Source organism: Eurytemora carolleeae, unplaced genomic scaffold (assembly GCF_000591075.1).
Source record: "Eurytemora carolleeae unplaced genomic scaffold, Eaff_2.0 scaffold1440, whole genome shotgun sequence".
Classification (NCBI taxonomy): Eukaryota; Metazoa; Arthropoda; class Copepoda; order Calanoida; family Temoridae; genus Eurytemora; species Eurytemora carolleeae.
Window position 1 is genome coordinate 25,153 of NW_019397326.1, and position 19,479 is coordinate 44,631.

The 19,479-nt window shown below is 33.1% G+C and overlaps 1 protein-coding gene across 2 annotated transcripts; it reads right to left on the reverse strand.

Annotated features, from left to right (window-relative positions):
- Positions 1-39: 39 nt before the first annotated feature.
- LOC111713525 (sushi, von Willebrand factor type A, EGF and pentraxin domain-containing protein 1) lies at positions 40-16,044 on the reverse strand. Of its 2 annotated transcripts, none has more exons than XM_023488399.1 (18): positions 15,817-16,044; positions 13,775-13,839; positions 13,366-13,419; positions 12,784-12,889; positions 11,632-12,130; positions 11,336-11,516; positions 10,297-10,425; positions 9,757-9,879; positions 9,525-9,645; positions 7,687-7,796; positions 6,724-6,886; positions 5,185-6,527; positions 4,562-4,720; positions 3,763-3,846; positions 2,532-2,635; positions 2,012-2,077; positions 603-682; positions 40-429 (listed from the first exon to the last, which is right to left on the reverse strand). In XM_023488399.1, exons 1-18 carry the CDS (start codon positions 15,881-15,883, stop codon positions 362-364), a joined length of 3,522 nt encoding a protein of 1,173 aa, XP_023344167.1. In that variant the 5' UTR covers positions 15,884-16,044; the 3' UTR covers positions 40-361. The 2 variants fall into 2 exon arrangements, with proteins under 2 accessions (XP_023344167.1, XP_023344166.1); XM_023488398.1 differs by having other exon boundaries at positions 13,366-13,446.
- Between the last annotated feature and the right edge of the window lie 3,435 nt (positions 16,045-19,479).

Sequence of the window (19,479 nt, forward strand, 5' to 3'; positions counted from 1 at the left end):
TTATTTTCTTTTTAGCTTTATTTAAAATATTTCTATGAGAAGGAAGCCTTTTATGTTTATTTTATGGAAATGCATTTTTCCATAATCTGGAAACTAAAGTGGGAAAGAGCAGATTTAGAAAGTTTTCTTCTTTTTAACAAAAATACTAACATTTATTCTAAAACTATTCAAAGCACATAGTAAAAGAATACTATTGGAGGTTCCTGGTTAAAAAAATCAGAAATTTTTACAGATATCGTGGTTCGTGGTAGTTTTTTGGGTAAAAACACTTAAGAACTTTTTCTTGTTTCTAGAGATTCTAAAACTCCTGAATTTTCTAGCTTCCAGAATTCCAGATTTAGAAAGTTCAAATTTTAAAGATTTATGGACGAATATTAATTCTCCTGCAGCCTGGAGGAACTCTTGAAACCAGCAACCTTATATGTCTCCCTGAAAATAAGATGGTTTCAAAACCCTATTATGTGAAAAAATTTTAACCAGAAAACTTTTTTCAAATTTTCGAAATATGATATATTAAGTTTAAAAAAGGTTTCAAGAGGGAAAAAAACTTGACATTTTTTCCAATTTTAAAGCATGATATATTGAATTAAAAATTATATTACCTGTGTTCCCTACTCTGCAGAGTACCCAGATCCTTGAGGTTGGGTTCGGAGCTGCTATCTCCGGGGAGAGGTTTGCAACCCTGAAAATGGAAAATACGAAATTTAACACAATGTCTAGACAAAGCCTCCCCTCCTCCTTTACTTAATGTTATATTAGTCCAAGCCCTATCTTCCCACTTTAATTATCATTTTCCGATCATCATATTTTTGCAACCCAAGGATTTTAAGTATTTTCACTGATCAGGTTGTAAAGAAATAGGGATTAGAAAATGTAAGTATCCAGTTTAATAAAAATAGTTAATTTTTTTTTTTTCCCAGTTTCACTTTGCATACAGGGTTATCCACTAAATGATGAGACTTCAGAGACTACATTACGGAATTTACGGCTGTCTGTTTCCTTATGTTTACAGTTCTCTGCAACTGTAAACTTGTAGTCAGCTGTCTGTTTCCTTATTTTTACAGTTCTCTGTTTCCTTATTTTTACAGGTCTCTGCCACTGTAAACTTGTAGTCAGCTGTCTGTTTCCTTATTTTTTACAGTTCTCTGTAACTGTAAACTTGTAGTCAGCTGTCTGTTTCCTCATTTTTACAGTTCTCTGCAACTGTAAACTTGTAGTCAGCTGTCTGTTTCCTTATTTTTACAGTTCTCTGCAACTGTAATCTTGTAGTCAGCTATCGGTTTCCTTATTTTTACAGTTCTCGGCCACTGTAAACTTGTAGTCAGCTGTCTGTTTCCTTATTTTTACAGTTCTCTGCAACTGTAAACTTGTAGTCAGCTGTCTGTTTCCTTATTTTTACAGTTCACTGCAACTGTAAACTTGTAGTCAGCTGTCTGTTTCCTTATTTTTACAGTTCTCTGCCACTGTAAACTTGTTTCTTTCTTTGCCAAATCATAAGAAGACTTTGTTCCAGGGAGAAGATTAAATTTAACCTTGGGCTTGTCCTATTTCATCGTCGAAAAATACTAACAATCCTCCACCAGTTATATTAAATGTAATGTAAACAATAAATATGTAACTTTCCTTTCCTTTACCTTTTTTTAGAATTGGTGGGAAATATTCCCACAACTTCTAACTTTGGAGGTTTTTAAATATTTTCTCTTGAAAAACTTAATTTTGTATGTTTTTTTTATATTTCATAGATAAATAATTACTTACTTATTTAATAAGTTTCAGGTCGTCTTTACAGTCTTATTCTTTGTGGGTAACCCTGTATGTACTGTCTGTATAGTCCTAAACTGGAGATAAACAAGTCTATAGTTGGAAAATTTCCCCTGAGCTCCAGTACTTTTCTTCTTGTCAATATTTCCTTCAATATAATCCTTAAGATATTTTTCTATACTGTGATGAGGATTGTTTTTGTACTAAAACGTTTCCTCGGAGAAGTATAAAAATAGTTGATTACTGGAACCTGATACTAAATACACATCTCTCTCTGTTTCCAGCTGAATCCAGAGCTTGGTAAATAACGACATGTCTGAAAAAAATTAATGTCAAAAGGAGTATAAAAAGTGTTATTAAGGTTGACATTTAGAGATTTTTACCGGTTGAGTATAAAGGATATTTCTGGTTTAAGTGTATAGGATATTTACATTGTGTAGGATATTTCTAGTTAAAGTGTATAGGATAGTTCCAGTTAAAGTGTACAGAAACAACCATGTATAAATCATAAATCGATTGCTACGTCCGTTTAGGTATTTCTAAAAATAGTTTTATTAAACAAATCAATTTCTTAAAATCCGATCTTTTTCTGCCGTAACAAGGTTCTGTACGAAGTACTAGTTTTGACCAGTGCTTAGGATCCGGATCCGCAAGATTTTGGCTTCCTGGATCCGGATACGCATCAAAATTAAATGGATCCTAAGCACTGGTTTTGACCGAAACATCAAATTCAAAGTGGTTTGCTATACTTTTAAAGTATGTATATATACCTGCCGAGGCCTAAATTTTGTCCTGGAAGCTGTGAAGCGAGTACGCTCGTAACTCCAACATTATCTTGGAACTCAGGCTCATCCCAGTTCACTTTCCTCTCATCCTTATACAACAGTAATAATTTAAAGGGAGTGTATGGCTAGGCATGATAGTTGAGCTTAGAATGCAGTATAGGAGAGAATTTTTTAGGATTAATTGGATACCTATCAGACGTTTTTACGGTGCATATTTGTTCAGCAAGAGAGCAAATTCAATCTTTAAAATAGATTGTTTATTTTAGAAGAATGATTTTGAGAATCGGTTTTTTATAAATTACTTAATAACGACGACAAAAATGTATAGCTATATGCATCATACAAGTGTTAGGAAACTATTTCCGCCACTCCCATGAAGGGGAAGGGGGCATACATATGACTAAATTATGTGAGGAGGGGTGGAGGAGAATAAGGATGAGGGATGACTATTATTGTCTACAGGAGACTGACTACTCAGGACTTTAGCGAGTATTACAAAACTTTACAAAGGGATTCATTATTTAACATAAAGTGCAAAGTTTTAATTTAAAACTACGGGATAATTTTTAAAACTTTTATAATGACTTAATTTGAAGTTTCTCGTTGAATGTAATCATAACCAAGAAAAAGTTATTTTTTTTTTATATAAATGTATGATATCAACTGTCACGACATGAGGGAAACCTTATACAGACTTCTAGATAAAATATTTAAACTTTACTTTTGTTATTTTATATGTTTGGCTCTCAACTTATTGAGCACACATTTTCTGTGGCAACTCAAATGACCCGAATTATACCTGGAAAAAATGTCGATTTTACGAATTTGAAAATGTATTAATTTAAACAGAAAAATCAACAAAAAGTTTTTGTTTCCTGGAGTGTGATGGAAAATTCAACAGTTAAAAGCTAAAATTGTAAAGAAAAGAAAATGGAAACTATCAACGCCTAGTTTTCTGAAACTAATAACAATGTAATTAATTACTAGAATACTAAAAACTATATGATAATAGTAACGATGAAGAGACAATGATAATAACAATGTAGTTAATTACTAGAATACTAAAAACTATATCATAATAGTAACGATGAAGAGACAATGATAATAAGAATGTAGTTAATTACTAGAATACTAAAATTTATATGATAATAGTAACGATGAAGAGACAATGATAATAATAATGACTACGATGATAATGATGATAAAATGTAATTACCTCTCCTGGTTCTAGAAAGACAGTAAATGAGTTAGGACAGTTTTCAACACTCGGGGGTTTGGTGTCTATCGCTTTTATCGACATCTAAACATTTACTTCTTGTAAAAAATAAAAGATAAAGGAATTGAGTCTTTGTAACAGACTCTGATTTTCTAATACCTATATTCGTTCCACCTGATGGTGTAAACCTTTGATTTTTCAAACGTAGGATTTTTCATTTAACAGAATTCATAGTTTGAAATATCTAAGGTCTACGGCATTGGATTACAAAGATACAGAGATTAGAAATTTATAGTTTGTGACAAAGACTCAATTCCTTTTGAGCATTTACCTAGAAATAAAAGCTATTTTTGTTAATTATTCATAACTTCTCTTTTTAATTTTGAAATAAATCAAAATAACGAAATATCTGAGAAATATTGATTGAAAAAGAACCTAATTATAAGAAATACAGTTTAGTTCGACATTTTAATCTACCAAAAGAGAGATTTAAAGAAATACAAGAACAGTAAAAAGACAATGTAAAGAATATGAAAACTTTGTAAGTAAAAAAATGAAAGAAATTTGATAAAAAATAAAGTAAAAAAATGTGAAAATACTAATAACAGAAACAAACTATATAAGGCTCAAATTAATTAACAAATAGAAAATAATTAAAAAATACTCTGGAAATAAAAAATGAAAAATGCAAATAAATGGAATAATGAGATAAGGAAACTTGAAATAACGCAAAATTAGGTTGGAAAAACAAATTTTCAGCTTTTTCCCCTTTTGAAAAAAAAGTAGAAAAAAGATTTACTCTGCAGCTTGCTATATGGTTGGATCCAGGATGGAAAGCTGAGAACTTGATGTTGAGTACTCCGGGTCCTACTGGAAACGAGAGATGTTTGGCCCACTCAGGTTCAGATCTAACTTCATGCTCCCAGTTCATGTTTGTCTTCGGAGCTGGAATTGTAATCTAGAAAGAGCAAGCTCATCAAATACTAATTTTTAAATTACACAAAGAAAGACTTGCAAAATTCGTTTTTCCAGAATCTATAAAAATATTGTAAGTTTTTAGTCACGAACAAAAAATACAAAGGAATTGAGTCTTTGCCACAAACTCTGCTTTTCTAAATCCTATATCTTTGGATTCCTATGTCGTAGACCTTAGATATGAATTCTGTTAGATCAAATAATATAAGTTTGAAATATCAAAGATTTACGACATTGTGTTCCAAAGATATAGGGATTATAAAATCAGAGTTTGTGGCAAAGACTCAATTCCTTAAAAAATTACGGAAAGAAAATATTGCAATATTAATTTTTAAAGATTCCATAAAAATATTTTTGGTTTATAGTTATCAGTTTTAGAAGCCATGAAAATCTAGGTTTCACATTAAAATTGAAATTCAATCTAAATATTAAATTTAATTAGCCTACCCTTAGTGGAACTACATCTGTAAGATTAACCAGAATATCTGGGGGGCAGATTATATACGGAGAAGGATGAGGAGATGGAGTTGGAGTTCGGGACGGAGGAGGTGGTGGTGGAGGAGAAATCTGATCAGGGGTATCAGGAACACTGGTCGGACCCGGAGAACAGGATGGAGATCCCTCCCGTTGTATCCATCTACCACGTTTACCACAGATCAGATTCTGTGTACCCTGCAGTACAAAACCTGGCTCACATCTTGCTCTACATCTCTTACGAAAATCATGTCGATCTATCATGCAATCTGTCGGAGATATAATCATATTCTCCATCGGAGTAATCGGAGGACACTTTCTCTCATCGCACCATCCTGCTCCTTCTTCCCATTCACCGTTCTCTAAACATTTCCGGGAGGCGCGGCCTTTACGGAGAAATCCTTTCTTACAGTACAGAGTACAGGTGGAGCCAACTTTGAGAGGGCCTGGAGAACATTTGAGTTTACCTCCATCAGGAGGATCTAGGGGCTGACAACCAGCTCTTAAACATTTAGTATTATCTGCTGAATCCTGTTGGAAACCAGATCCACAGATGCATTGAAATCCTCCGGCAAGATTCTCACAACCCTGTTCACAGATGGAAGGACGGAGACTGCATTCATCGATGTCGGAGCAGGATCCTGAACCTGGATTTAGTGTGAATCCCTCCCAGCACTTGCACTCGTATGAACCTGGAGAATTTACACATTCTTGAGAGCAAACTACTCCTTCTTCACACTCGTTTATATCAACACACACACCGTTATCATTCCTGTACCCGTCTTTACAGTGACAGTAGAAAGATCCTTCCGTGTTTACACAGTCACCTTTAGGACATAGAGAATCCGTCCCAATACACTCGTCCAGATCTTCACAGGTTCCTTGAGAGAATACATATCCAGGATCACAGATACACTTGTAATTTTCTCCATCCTCCTCACATACTCCCATCCCACACACATCAGGTTGACAGACGGATACACATTCTCCATCTTTGAGAACCTCTCCGTCTGCACAGTCCTCTATACACTGGCTTCCGTCTAGTTTATAACCTGGAGAACAAGACTTTACACACTTATTCTCTACTCTGATATATCCGTCTTTGCAGGTTGGTTTACAGTCTCCATCTACTAGAACAGATCCAGGTTTACAACCAGGTTTACATTCTCCGTCTATGTATATATGTGTATCCGGACATGAGTAACTACAGGAGAAGGTTCCAACCGTGTTGAAACATTCTCCAGGACAAATATTCTCCGTGGTTCTGCACTCATTGATATCTCTACAAGTCTTCCAATCATCTCCCAACTCAAAGCCTTCAATGGAAATTAAATCAGTTTACAATGCTACCTTAAAAAGTGAATGTTAAACTTTGCTATAAACGTAAAAAACTATTTGATGTAAGGTTAATTTTTGTTTTGAATTTTTTGGAAATCAAATATTTAACGTTATTTTCACTGGACACTGGTATTTATAAACTGTGCTCTAATTTTATCTTGATGAACTCTCTACCTGAAGGACAGCTACAGAAGGCTTGCCCGTTGACACTGAGGCAGGAGTGAGAGCATCCTCCATTGTTCTCCAGGCAGAGGTTAACAACCTCGCAGGTATGCTGGTCAGCTGACAGCCTGGTTCCAGGTATACCTCCACACTCACAGTAGTAGAACCCTTCAACCATATATATATGCGAATAAAAAAAAAACTTCTAGTTCAATAATTCATACAAAGGAATTGAGTCTTTCCCACAAACTTTCTTTTACCTATATTTTTGCAAACTGATAATGTAAATCTTTAATATTTCAAACTTAGACTACTTTATCTAATCTAAAAGAATTAATAGTTAGAAATATATAAGGTCTACTATACTGGGTTGCCAAGATATAGGAGAATATAAAATCAGAGTTTGTGACAAAGACTCAATCACTTTCGTTGTGATGATAATCTTCAAGCGTCTAATGAATTTAGAAAATTTTATGACGAAAATTCTTTAGAAAATTAAGAATGAAATAAACATGATTAAGAGGACTGTCCAAAGCCCCCCCCCCCCCACCCCTCCATGCAAGATCAAGTTGTAATTAGTGTTTTTTGCTATGTAAAAAGGTATTACCCAGTCAATATTCTAGCTTTTAAACTAATAAAATTTAGTTAATGATTTTTTTCTAAATGCACCCAAATTGTCTAATTTTTTCCGATGCATTTAATCCTCTCAGAGCAAAATTCACGTTCCGGTACCATAATAACCCCTGGTGGGTTTTAATATAATTATTTGAGCCCTATGAGATTATTCTGGGCGTGGGCTATGGGGGCTCAGCCCCCCCCCCTGATGAGTAAAATCTCTGGTTTCCAGGGAGTATTCATGGACCCCAACGGGTGCTGAGCCTCATAAAGGAGGAAAACAAGCCCCCCCTTAACAAATTCCAGATTAGGCCCCTGCTCTAAATCTTTAATTTATTTTTATTCATATTTTCCTTCAACATTGACACAGATATCCTGACAGGGACCATGCCCGTTGTTTGCCCGGCATTCGTTTGCATCCAAACATCTGTGACCGTCCTCGCCCAACTCAAAACCACTTGGGCATGAACCTAGAGATAGAGATATATTGTTACAAGGATGTAATGCAAGGAAAGTTATTTCAGAAGTGTACACATCTTTTGTACTGCAGTGTACTGTCTCTGGGCGGTAATGTAAACACAAGACGGATGTCAAAGCCTGACATGGGATCCATCTTTCACATAAAAAATCAATGAAATATTCTGGTCATAGGAAACTATTATGTGAATTATCAAAATTGTCAAAATTTAATGCTTTTAACCTCCTCGGATACTAAACGAACACTGATGCATCTATTCTTGTTTACAAATTCCGCCCAAAGAGAACTGGTTTCAATATGTACGCAGAGTATACACGACCGCAATTAACTTTCCTTGCATTACACCCTTGTATTGTTATTACTTTTGTTCAAACTTTATTGGAAAGGAATTAAATCTTGGCCTTACAGTCAAATTTTCTAATCCCTATATCTTTCCATCCTGACGGTGGAAAATTATTTTAAACTGTGATAGTTGGGTTGCAAAGATATCGGGATAAGAAAATCAGAGTTTGCGACAAAGACTCAATTCCTTTGCTTTTTCCTGGGGTTCCCTAGACCTGTTTGGCCATAGATTAATGAAATTAATAAAAATAACAGATAGGACACTATATGCCGCCTTTTCAAGATTTGGATGAAACTCATTCACAATAACCCTGAGGCAACAGTAGGCGTAGAACAAGCTCTCTCTGTCTTGTAATTCAACGCCGACTGTGCAAAACTCTTCTGGGCTTCTGCCTCATGGTTATTGTGAACGAGTTTCATCCAAATCTTGAAAAGACGACATCTAGTGTCCTATCTCTTATTCTATTTAATCTATGCATTTGGCCTATTATTGAGTTAACTAGTTATTTCACTCGTGGAATTTTAAGTAAATGGTTTATCTATGTTAGAATCTACTTGAATCTGTGCGAGATAAAAAAGATAGGAAAAATACGAAAGAAGGAAAGTACAGGATCTACCCTCAAAAAATGATTATTTAACGACTGCAAAACAATCTTTAGCATTGAATACGGATTTGTAACGGAATCCTTATCTAATTTAGTAAAAACAGGTTAAATGTAAGTGTTATTGTGAATTGTGAATAAACTCAGTAGAACATAGATTCATGGGCCTGCTATGTCTCATTAGTTTTCATGAAAGGGTCGACTTTAAGTGTCACAACCCCTTCAAACTCCCTTCTTCGCTTTTGTAGCCTTAAACATGTACTTTCTAAATCTATAAAGCTTTTAGCTTTAGTCTCTATAAGAATTAATTGGCAAAACTCTTTCGAAAATCAAAATTTGCGAAAAGCTTGCAACCTTAAATAACAATGTATAGTTGTCCTGAAGTATCATCCTTTGTGGGTAACCCTATATATAAGTTGTAAGTTGAGAACTCTCTTTTGGAAGAATCAAAAACTAAAATCTTCGGGGGTTAACTTTAATGGTTGATTAGTAACTAGCGATAATAAATAAACAAGGTGTTAATAACAACTTGTGGTGCCACGACATTTGACCCACGGACAAGTTATCCAGCAACAAGTGATCGAACGAAAGCATCAGATGTCGACTGGATCAGATGACAACTTAATCAGATGTCGACTAGAGCAAATGAAAACTGAATCAAGTGTCGACTAGAGCAAATGACAACTGAACCAACTGTCGACTGGATCAAATGACATCTAAATCACTTGTCGCTGGATCACGTGTTGCTGGATCAAATATCGTGGCACCCAACTTACAAATGTATGATCCTGGTTTATTATGGCATTCTTCATCACAATCTCCGTTCTCAATCTCACATTCATCCACGTCGAGGCACTCGTCGTTCTCCATCCTATACCCAGGGGAGCAGTAGCAAACCTGAAACAATGTTATTGGTTGGATAAATAACAAGAATAAATTAAGTTTTCGTCTGTTTTTTCCTTCCGTTGAGAAACAAAAATTTAATTTGTTCAAAGAAAAGATTTCTACCGGTTCTCCATCCTCCAACTTGCACTCCTGTTTACACCCGGAGTCAGGATCACACTCAGAGGGATTGGTTTCTCCCTGTGGAACAGTATATTCGTCTTCCAGTTCAGATTTCTCACATTCCGGCTGCAATAGGAGATATTAGAAATATAAAAATAATTGGGATATTTACATAGCATACACAATACAGGATAAATGGGATAAAAAGCATACACAATACAGGAGACACAGGATAAAAAGTACACAAAACAGGATACACAGGATACATTGCATACAAAATACAGGCTTACAGTATATAATACAATATACACAGGATGCATAGACTCCATATTCCGATACATAGCAAACAAAATACACAGGATAAAGGATATAGGACAAGATAAATAGTAAACACAATACACAGGATAAAATCAGAGTTTGTTTACATTAAATAGGATGCACAGAATACTGAGGATAAACTGGATACACTGGATGCACATTAAATAAGATGCACATAATTCTGAGGATACATGGATACTCACCACACAGGATATAAAATGTTACCTCCAGCCCCGTCCAAGTATAGTCCTGACAGAACAGACTATTGCTGGTCCTTGATGATATTATATAGCCACGGTTACATTCATAAACTGCTTGTCTATACTTCTTCTTTGGTAGGAGGATATTATCAACCTAGATATAGTAGGATATTATCAACCTAGATATAGTAGGATATTATCAACCTAGATATAGTAGGATATTATCAACCTAGATATAGTAGGATATTATCAACCTAGATATAGTAGGATATTATCAACCTAGATATAGTAGGATATTATCAACCTAGATATAGTAGGATATTATCAACCTAGATATAGTAGGATATTATCAACCTAGATATAGTAGGATATTATCAACCTAGATATAGTAGGATATTATCAACCTAGATATAGTAGGATATTATCAACCTAGATATAGTAGGATATTATCAACCTAGATATAGTAGGATATTATCAATAAAGAGTAGGATATTATCTACCTAGAGTAGGATATTATCCACCTAGAGTAGGACATTATCTACCTAGACTAGGATATTATTAACCTAGACTAGGATATTATCAACCTAGACTAGGATATTATCAACCTAGACTAGAATATTATCTACCTAGAGTAGGATATTATCTGCCTATACTAGGATATTATCTACCTAGACTATGATATTATCTACCTAGATTAGGATATTATCTACCTATACTAGAATAGTATTTACCTGGACAGGGATATTATCAACCAAGAGTAGGATATTATCTACCTAGAGTAGAATATTATCAACCTAGACTAGGATATTATCAACCTAGACTAGGATATTATCTACCTAGAGTAGGATATTATCTACCTATACTAGGATATTATTTACCTAGACTATGATATTATCTTCCTAGAGTAGGATATTATCTACCTAAACTAGAATATTATCTACCTAGACTAGGATATTATTTACCTAAAGTAGGATTAAATCAACCTGTACCAGGATATTGTCAACTTGTTTCTTGATGGACAACAAATGAATGGAATAACATGTAACACTACTAGCTGAATCTACCTCAGTATATTTTGCAACCCTGCCGTTGTTTATAGTCGGAGCTGGGACGGATACAGGATCACAGGTAAGATCTAGGATTCTCAGGTCTACGAAGTATTTCTGGTAAAACTCTGATAGGATTTCATAGTTCCTGTACAGTGTATCCATATCTTCATCCTCGTTATAATCACTTTCAGAATCTCTAGAATTAGACAGGTTTTAGATACAAATTAAAGTGACCATTCATCTAATTTAGAGAGGACCTCTTCGAAGAAAAACAAAAAAATTTCGCGGCTAAATACAAAAGAAAAATTGACCTGGTTTCCTCGTTATTTTGATTCTTCTCTGAGTAATCATAATCGTATTCTTTATCTTCATTCTTCTGATTTTTCCCTTCATCTTCTTTTCTTCTTCTTTGGTCTTCGTTTTCTTTATTTTGGTTTTCAGTGTAATCATCTTCTTCTTCTTCTTCTCTTCTCCGGTCATTTTCCTTTTCTACTTCTTGATTTTGTGTATAATCTGTTTCTTCAGTTCTCATTTCTTCTTCAGTAATTTCATCTTCTTGTATTCCCGAAGTTTCAAAAATATCAATCTCTGGTTCTCCGTGTTCATTTTCATTCTCTTTTATTTCTTGATCCTCATTACCTCTTCTACCTTCCTCTTTATTTTCAACTTCTATACCTTCTTTTCCTTCTTTTCCTTCTCCTCCTTCTCCTCCTTCTTCTCCTTCTTCTCCTTCTCCTCCTTCTCCTTCTTCTTCTCCTTCTTCTCCTTCTTCTCCAGGTTGGCTAAATACTCCAGGAGGTTTGTCATGAACTGTGAAGTAAGAAATCATTTTACTTGAAATTCTTTGAATTTCATATACATTCAGGACAAAATATTGTTTTATATTTATGATTATAAAACTTTGGTCTTCAATAAATAAATAGTTTTTTTCCTTTTTATATAGTGGTGTAACGTTGATTTCTATGACAGCTTTAAAACATTATTTTAAGAGTGCGTATTTTACATTGTTTTCAAAAAAAAAGTTTGTTTATTGATGGCTAAACTGCATTTTTGTCAAACACAGTCGGCACAATTTTTGTTTGTTCTATAACACAAAGAAAAGAAATTCTTTAATGTAACATTTCCCCATATTTAGTCATTTAAGGCCTCTAAGTATAAAAAATTGAGGCTGCAAACCTTTTAGGTTGCACTGTATATACCTATTTTGGTTGAAAGGGCGGCATATTTTCGCGCATATCAAAATTTAAAATGTTTCAGACTTTACTGTTATCCTACCGAATGCCCAAAAAATGGTTTAAATCGAAATTATTTTAGGGCCTTATTTTTTTTCAATTTGACCGGATATAAACTTTCCTTGACATTAGGGTCATCTGAATTCCACCAAAAAATTGGGCCTGATAGGTTTTTCTGTTTGGACGTTTAGATTATCAAATGTTTTGGTAAAACGCTAATTGATTCTTTTCCTGGGTTGATAGTCTCCTGAGGTTCTGACTCCTCCTCCTGCTCTAATCCAGACCCTGAGTAAGATTCGGTAACTCCATCCTGTTCATTCAACCCTAGGTCATCTACCTACCATAAATACGTTCTTTAGAAAATCATGACATTTTAAATCAATATCTTCTATTGAGATTTTCTTTTTTACTTTATAATAAAACAACGATTAAGCAAATTATTACATATCTATAATTAATAGAAAATATTTGAAGTCTTTGAAGTTTTTATAACTGCATGAAAGATTTAAAAATGGGATTAAGTAAAAAAATGTACAGTGGCACCCCTAAAAATGTAGGAAGTCGACTCAAGTCCTGATTTTAACTACTCCATGAAGTTGAAACACAACAAGTGTAAACAGACCCATTTCACTCAATATGTGGAGTTTCTAGCTGTGGTAAAACTATTTGCTTTATAACATCAAATGAACGAGGATTGCTTAAATGTCGTTTCACTTTTTTCTACAGTTTTACTAAGAACTGTATACATGGGATGTGATATTTTTTTAAATTATACATTAATATTTTATTTTATCATTTTTATAATTCTATCACCTGCTCTTTATCTCGCTTTTCATAATCGTAATCATAGTAATCCCCGTATCCTCCCTGTACATCAGAGGTTCGGTTATACTCCTGAAATATCTACAGGGTGTCCCAGTATTCATGGTTCGGTTATACTCCTGAAATATCTACAGGGTGTCCCAGTATTTATGGTTCGGTTATACTCCATAAATTTCTAGCTACAGGGTATCCCACTATTTATGGTTCGGTATAAACCATTAATAACTCATTCATAAATTTAGAGGTTTCTAACTCAAGGCCCAACTTTTGTAAATTTAAGCTACGTCGCTGAACTTTCTACTGCCGGTTCAAATTTGAACCACCGATTAATGAAGGATTTGCGCAATCGGTGATTCATATTTGAACATTCGGTGCCCATGGTTGATTTGTATTATTTGACCTGGTAATCTGTATATTCAGCTTTATCTTCATCATACAGAACATATCTATACTCCTGCTCCTCTCCTAAACCAACCATCAAATAAAATGCAGAAAGTCTTCAGGAAATAAAACTAAATTCGTTAAATTGTTTTCACATTTTGATAATCACGAGGAATGTTGATAATGTCACATTTTGATAAACACGAGGAATGTTGATAATGTCACATTTTGTTAAACACGAGGAATGTTGATAATGTCACATTTTGTTAAACATGAGGAATGTTGATAATGCCACAAAAATGTTTGCTTTTTGTAAAACCCAAATAAATAACGATCAAAAAGTATTATGAATAAAGTGCTAATTTCTATTAACAAAAATGTTCAGGGAACAAATTTATTGACTTAGATTCTGCAAATTATCATGAAGGAATAACGCATGTAAAGATCGTTTTCTAGCGATTTTTAATCGACTTTTAACCTATTACTTTTCACGTTTTTAACAATAAATAAAAGTTAACTGAATATAAGGTTTCCAAAATGTGGTCTGCATGTTCATTTGTGAACGGAAATTTTAATCTATCATTATTAAAACTGAGCTGGGAACAATTGTGTTGGATAATCATGGTTCGATCTCGATATCCACTGTGAGCACTTTTACTTTGAGAATAAATGCTTAATCTTTTTTCTTCAAGTATTCCTCCCCTGATTAAACCCATAGATAAATAAATAAACATAGATAGCTTATGTACGCAAAATCACCAAGAATTGTACAGTCCGCGAACTCACACTTCTAGGGGTCAAAGTGTACTTCAATGATAAGTGGGGTGGTTTGGTGTTTTAATGGATTTCATAATAGAGTGTAAAATAACTCCAGGAATGGAACTATTTGAACAACAATATTTCACTGAGCAATATATTATATTGACAAGAACTTAAATTTCTCTCTACAGAACTCATGTACACCACAAGTACTCAATGACATAAGAACAACCAATGTTCACAACCGACCTAGTTAATCTATATAATAGGAATATCTTTAAAACATCTCTGTACATTTATATCTTTCAAGATGAAAAATGTCGTCTTATGCGCAATCTATCTTTATCTATGATTAAACCCTATGAAACCCCTCACTGGGTAAACATTCCATATGGAATCCATCCAATAAAGATTAAATTAATCTGCTGATTAAGAAACGATCGAAATAAAGCATTGATCTCGAAATCCATAGTACAAGAGTTCCCAGATCATAATTTTAAATTTTTTAATAAATGCTCTGTTTGGGAATTTTCTTTCATCAGCATTTTAAAAATATGAATGTTTGTAAATATTTATAGCTGATATAGAAAACTGTTCGAAGTATACACTTATACACACGGACAGGTAGCTAAGATCCAGCCCCCGGCCCTGATTATTAGATGTTGGTAAAAAGCGAATTGAAAATCAACCAATTAAGTAAAATGTTTTTTTTTCATTTTCATTGGACTGTTTAAAATTATAACTTGAGTCTAACAGTCGTCTTCCTATTCCAAAGTTTTATGAGTCCCAGTGTAGAATAATTCCAGGAAAACTGTACACATGTAGCAGACCAGTACACCGGTGCAATAATTTTCTAGTAACGTCCTAACGTTTGCCGTACCGTACACATCTAATATTTAGACCCGAGTACGTTACCATTATATTTTACGTTATAATTTTAGACCCAACACGCCTCTATTAGCCTGATCCAGTTTGATAAAAAGATTATTTTTGGATTAAAATCAGATCGTTTTATTTTAAACCGGTAAGACTGCGTTGAGCGTAAAATTAAAAACCCTTTGTGGGGAAGAGTAGAGGGGGGTTCTAAAGGAGTTGAGTCTTTGCCACAAACTCTGATTTTCTTATATCTATATCTTTGCAACCCAATGGCGTAAACCTTAGATATTTCAAACTATGAATATTCTATTAGATTAAATAATTTAAGTTTACAATTATGTTGTAAAGATTTATTTATTAGAACATTTGAGCTTGTGGAAAAGACTCAATTCCATTATTCAGATTTATGATTGGTTGGATTAGTTCCTGTTGATATATTACAGAAGTAAAGCAGAACCAGGCACAGAGCAATCTTCTGCATCAAGATCGGCATTTTATCAACATTTGATCACTGCAGTAGTCTTTATAAAGTGCAACACTTGACTTTGTGTCCTCACACCGTACAAAAATAACAATACAGGAAGTTTTTCTCTCACAAATCTGGTAAAATTGAACAGGTGATGCCTAGGTGCGGAGTAGAACTATATACTAGGAGTAGGACGGAGAGAAAGCTATATTCCCCTCCTATATACTCTTAAACCCATTCATAGAGAAAATATAGCTCTGAGAAAAAGTAAGGAACACTCAGCAGAAAACATAAAAATACTTTGGGACAGAAAAATTTTACAGTTTTCATTTAAAGATATTTGAAATTATTGTGATTTTCTATTTAATAAAAGGGATTTTCAAACGAAAAGTGTTTTTTTTTTGACGAGGTAAAAAATCTTTTCATGATGATAATAGAATTAGCATCTTTAGATTTTAACATTTGGGTATATACAGTTGTTTTATTATGAAAATGGTAATACAGCAGTCTGTTACTCCATACACATAACCCCCAAAACCAGTGCTGGACAAATGTGTTAGCTGGTACTTTTTGCATTTATGTAGCACAAGCATCGGGCAAATTGTAAACACTTTTTTAAAACTATTCGAAAGGGATGGTTGATTGCCAGAAACCAATAGTAGACATGTACTGAATATACCCTTTAGGACTGAAGCTGTGCATACAAAATAAAATAAAATAACTTCATAAGTTTGAACAATGTAAAATTATAGATCAAAACGAGATGAGATTTAAATTGAACGAATCAAGTATCCTTGGTTAGTTTCTGATTTACAAAGAAAGGTTGACAGGGAACTATAACTTTAATTTAAATCAGCGGATTTCCTATAATGCCTAAAGGTTTGTAAAAAGAACACATCAGCTCAAATTCTATTTCAATTTTTAATTGTGGCTTTATCTGTGTGCGGCTTTAACTTTGAGCATCTTCTCTTTGTACTGAATAAAAAAATATAAAAATGTTTGCGGATTTCATAATATTTTTTTGCGCATTTTCAAAAAAAACTATATTTAAGGAAGAAGACTTAATTTAACCGTGGGATTGTCATATTATATGGACTTTAGGTCGTCTTTAGAGTCTCATCCTTTGTAGTAACCCTGTAGTTAGAATCAACAAGTTGGCCTTCGTCATAAAGTCTCATTCTTTATGCTTAACCCTGTATTATTAGTTAAATGTGAATATTATTTCCGACGACATTACGAATCCTCCTGCAACAAACTTGATATAATAAATAGAATATATGTACATAATAGATTATGTCAGAGTATTATAGTCAAACAGTATATCACTGAACACGGCAAAAAAACATAATCAAATTATACAATGAGATCCATAAAACCCTGGATGAGGAAGACAATATTTATGCAATCTTTGTATTTGATGCTGTTTTAAATCAAATATACAACAAATACTCTGAGCTAGTTGATTTATATTTTTGAGAAATGATGAAGTATAAACGGTATTGAAGAAATATCTGTTAAAGCAATACTTTTTAGAATTAAAACATTATTTGATTGCAGTCGGACCTATAATAATGTTAAATATGAAGTCGACATTTATTAATCATAAGTGTATTATTAGCAAGGAGATTATAGTATTTAGAGTGTTGNCCGACAGACTGTACTGCAGTTGGTATATGTATACATGATGACAGGAGTAAGGGTGTGGTGGACTCGAAAGGGTGGGGTGGAACTCGAAAAAATTGAAAAATATGATATCAGGACTGTGACAAATCTTCAGATGATCTGAAGAATTGAGAAAAATTGAAAATTTGTTCATTGGTTTATTATGTAATACCTGAGCAAACATTGATTTGATTTTGAGACAGGTTCTGTTGAAACAACTTCTTATCGTCGAAGATAAAGAAGACAGGGCGGGGTCCTGTCCTGTTAGGCCTTTCTCTCTGAAGAAAGCTGAGCAGATGATGGCTGTTAAGAACCGTCAGAGCCGTCGCAGAAGAGTTTGCTAAAAATTTGCTGTTTTCATAACTTGACTCTTACAGTCGTCTTCCATATTCCAAAGTTCTGTATGGGTCTTGCCGTTTTTAAAGATAGTTTTTCAGATTTGTTATCAAGAAACCGTTTATATTTACAATATTTTAAAAGCATCGATCATATTGTTAAAGATTTTTTATTCCTTTATTTGAATTAGTTATTTGATATTAATTAATTATCAAGCACTATATTTATATATTTGTGGAGTTGAATATTGATATATTTTTTAGAATATATTCGATACTAAGCAATTATCATTATATTTATATATTCGCAGAGTTATGTATTGATATATATTGATATATTTTCTAGAATATATTTGATATTAAGTAATTATCCATGTATTTATATATTCGCGGAGTTGAATATTGATATATTTTCAAGAATATGGCTTCTCAACCCAGCCACAGGACCTAATCCTAAGCTAGTCAGTTTCTTAAACATCTTCAATAAGTACAGTGAACAATGTACAATGTACAATGTACAGGGCAAGCAATACTGATATTAGATCAACAAATAAATGTTGATTTAGGGAAAGGGTTTTAACACTAATTATCTTGCAAAGTACAGGAATTATAAAATTAGAACTTGTGGCAAATGCTCAGTTTCTTTGTAGTAATTAAATAACACCATTATATTTTTAAAAATTCAGATATTTCACTTTAAGCCTACTGTTTATAAGTTTCTTTAAAAAAAAGTAGATAAAAAATTTAAGTTTACAAATGAACAATTATAACCTTACACAAACTGCAATTTTCTCTTGCTTACATCATTGCAACCTGTCTTCATACACCTAATTGATATTTTTAACTATAAATTATGCTAAATAAAATACTCAAAAGTTTGAAAATCTCAAATATTTACATCTTAAGGTGGCAAAGATAAAAATTTGCTGATAAAGATTTAAAATTCGGTGATGGTGATGGACCAAACCTCTGTAGAGAAAAAAGTAGATGTTATTTACACATTTTATTAAAAATATATTTCGGTCGGTCTAAGTTCTTAAGATTGTTTCTGTACGTCATGAAGATTAAAAACAAACTAAGTTTAAATTAAATTAAAAAAATTAAGTTTAACGCGAGTGGTAGTTTTCCTTGAATTATTTGCTTTATATTTCTACGATGCTTTTATAGGATTGTTCACATATCTCAGGTAATTTTAGTTCTGCAGAAGAAAATGTGCAAATTAAAAAAAATGTGCAGATTAAAAGAAAATGTGCAAATTAAAAGAAAATGTGCAAATTAAAATGAAATGTGCAGATTAAAAGAAAATGTGCAGAGTTAAAGAAAATAAGCAGATTAAAAGAAAATGTGCAGATTAAAAGATAATATGAAGATTAAAAAAATGTGCAGATTAAAAGAAAATATGCAGATTAAAGGAAATGTGCAAATTAAAAGAAAATGAGTAGATTAAAAGAAAATGTGCAGATTAAAAGAAAATGTGCAGATTAAAAGAAAATGTGCANAGGGGGGTTGGGGTTGGCATGACTACCATTTTTACATGTAATATGAATCCTTATTATTCAATTGTAAAAGGACACTCCAACGAAATAATACACGTATTTTTAACATTTTTTTTTTAAATTTTGAATT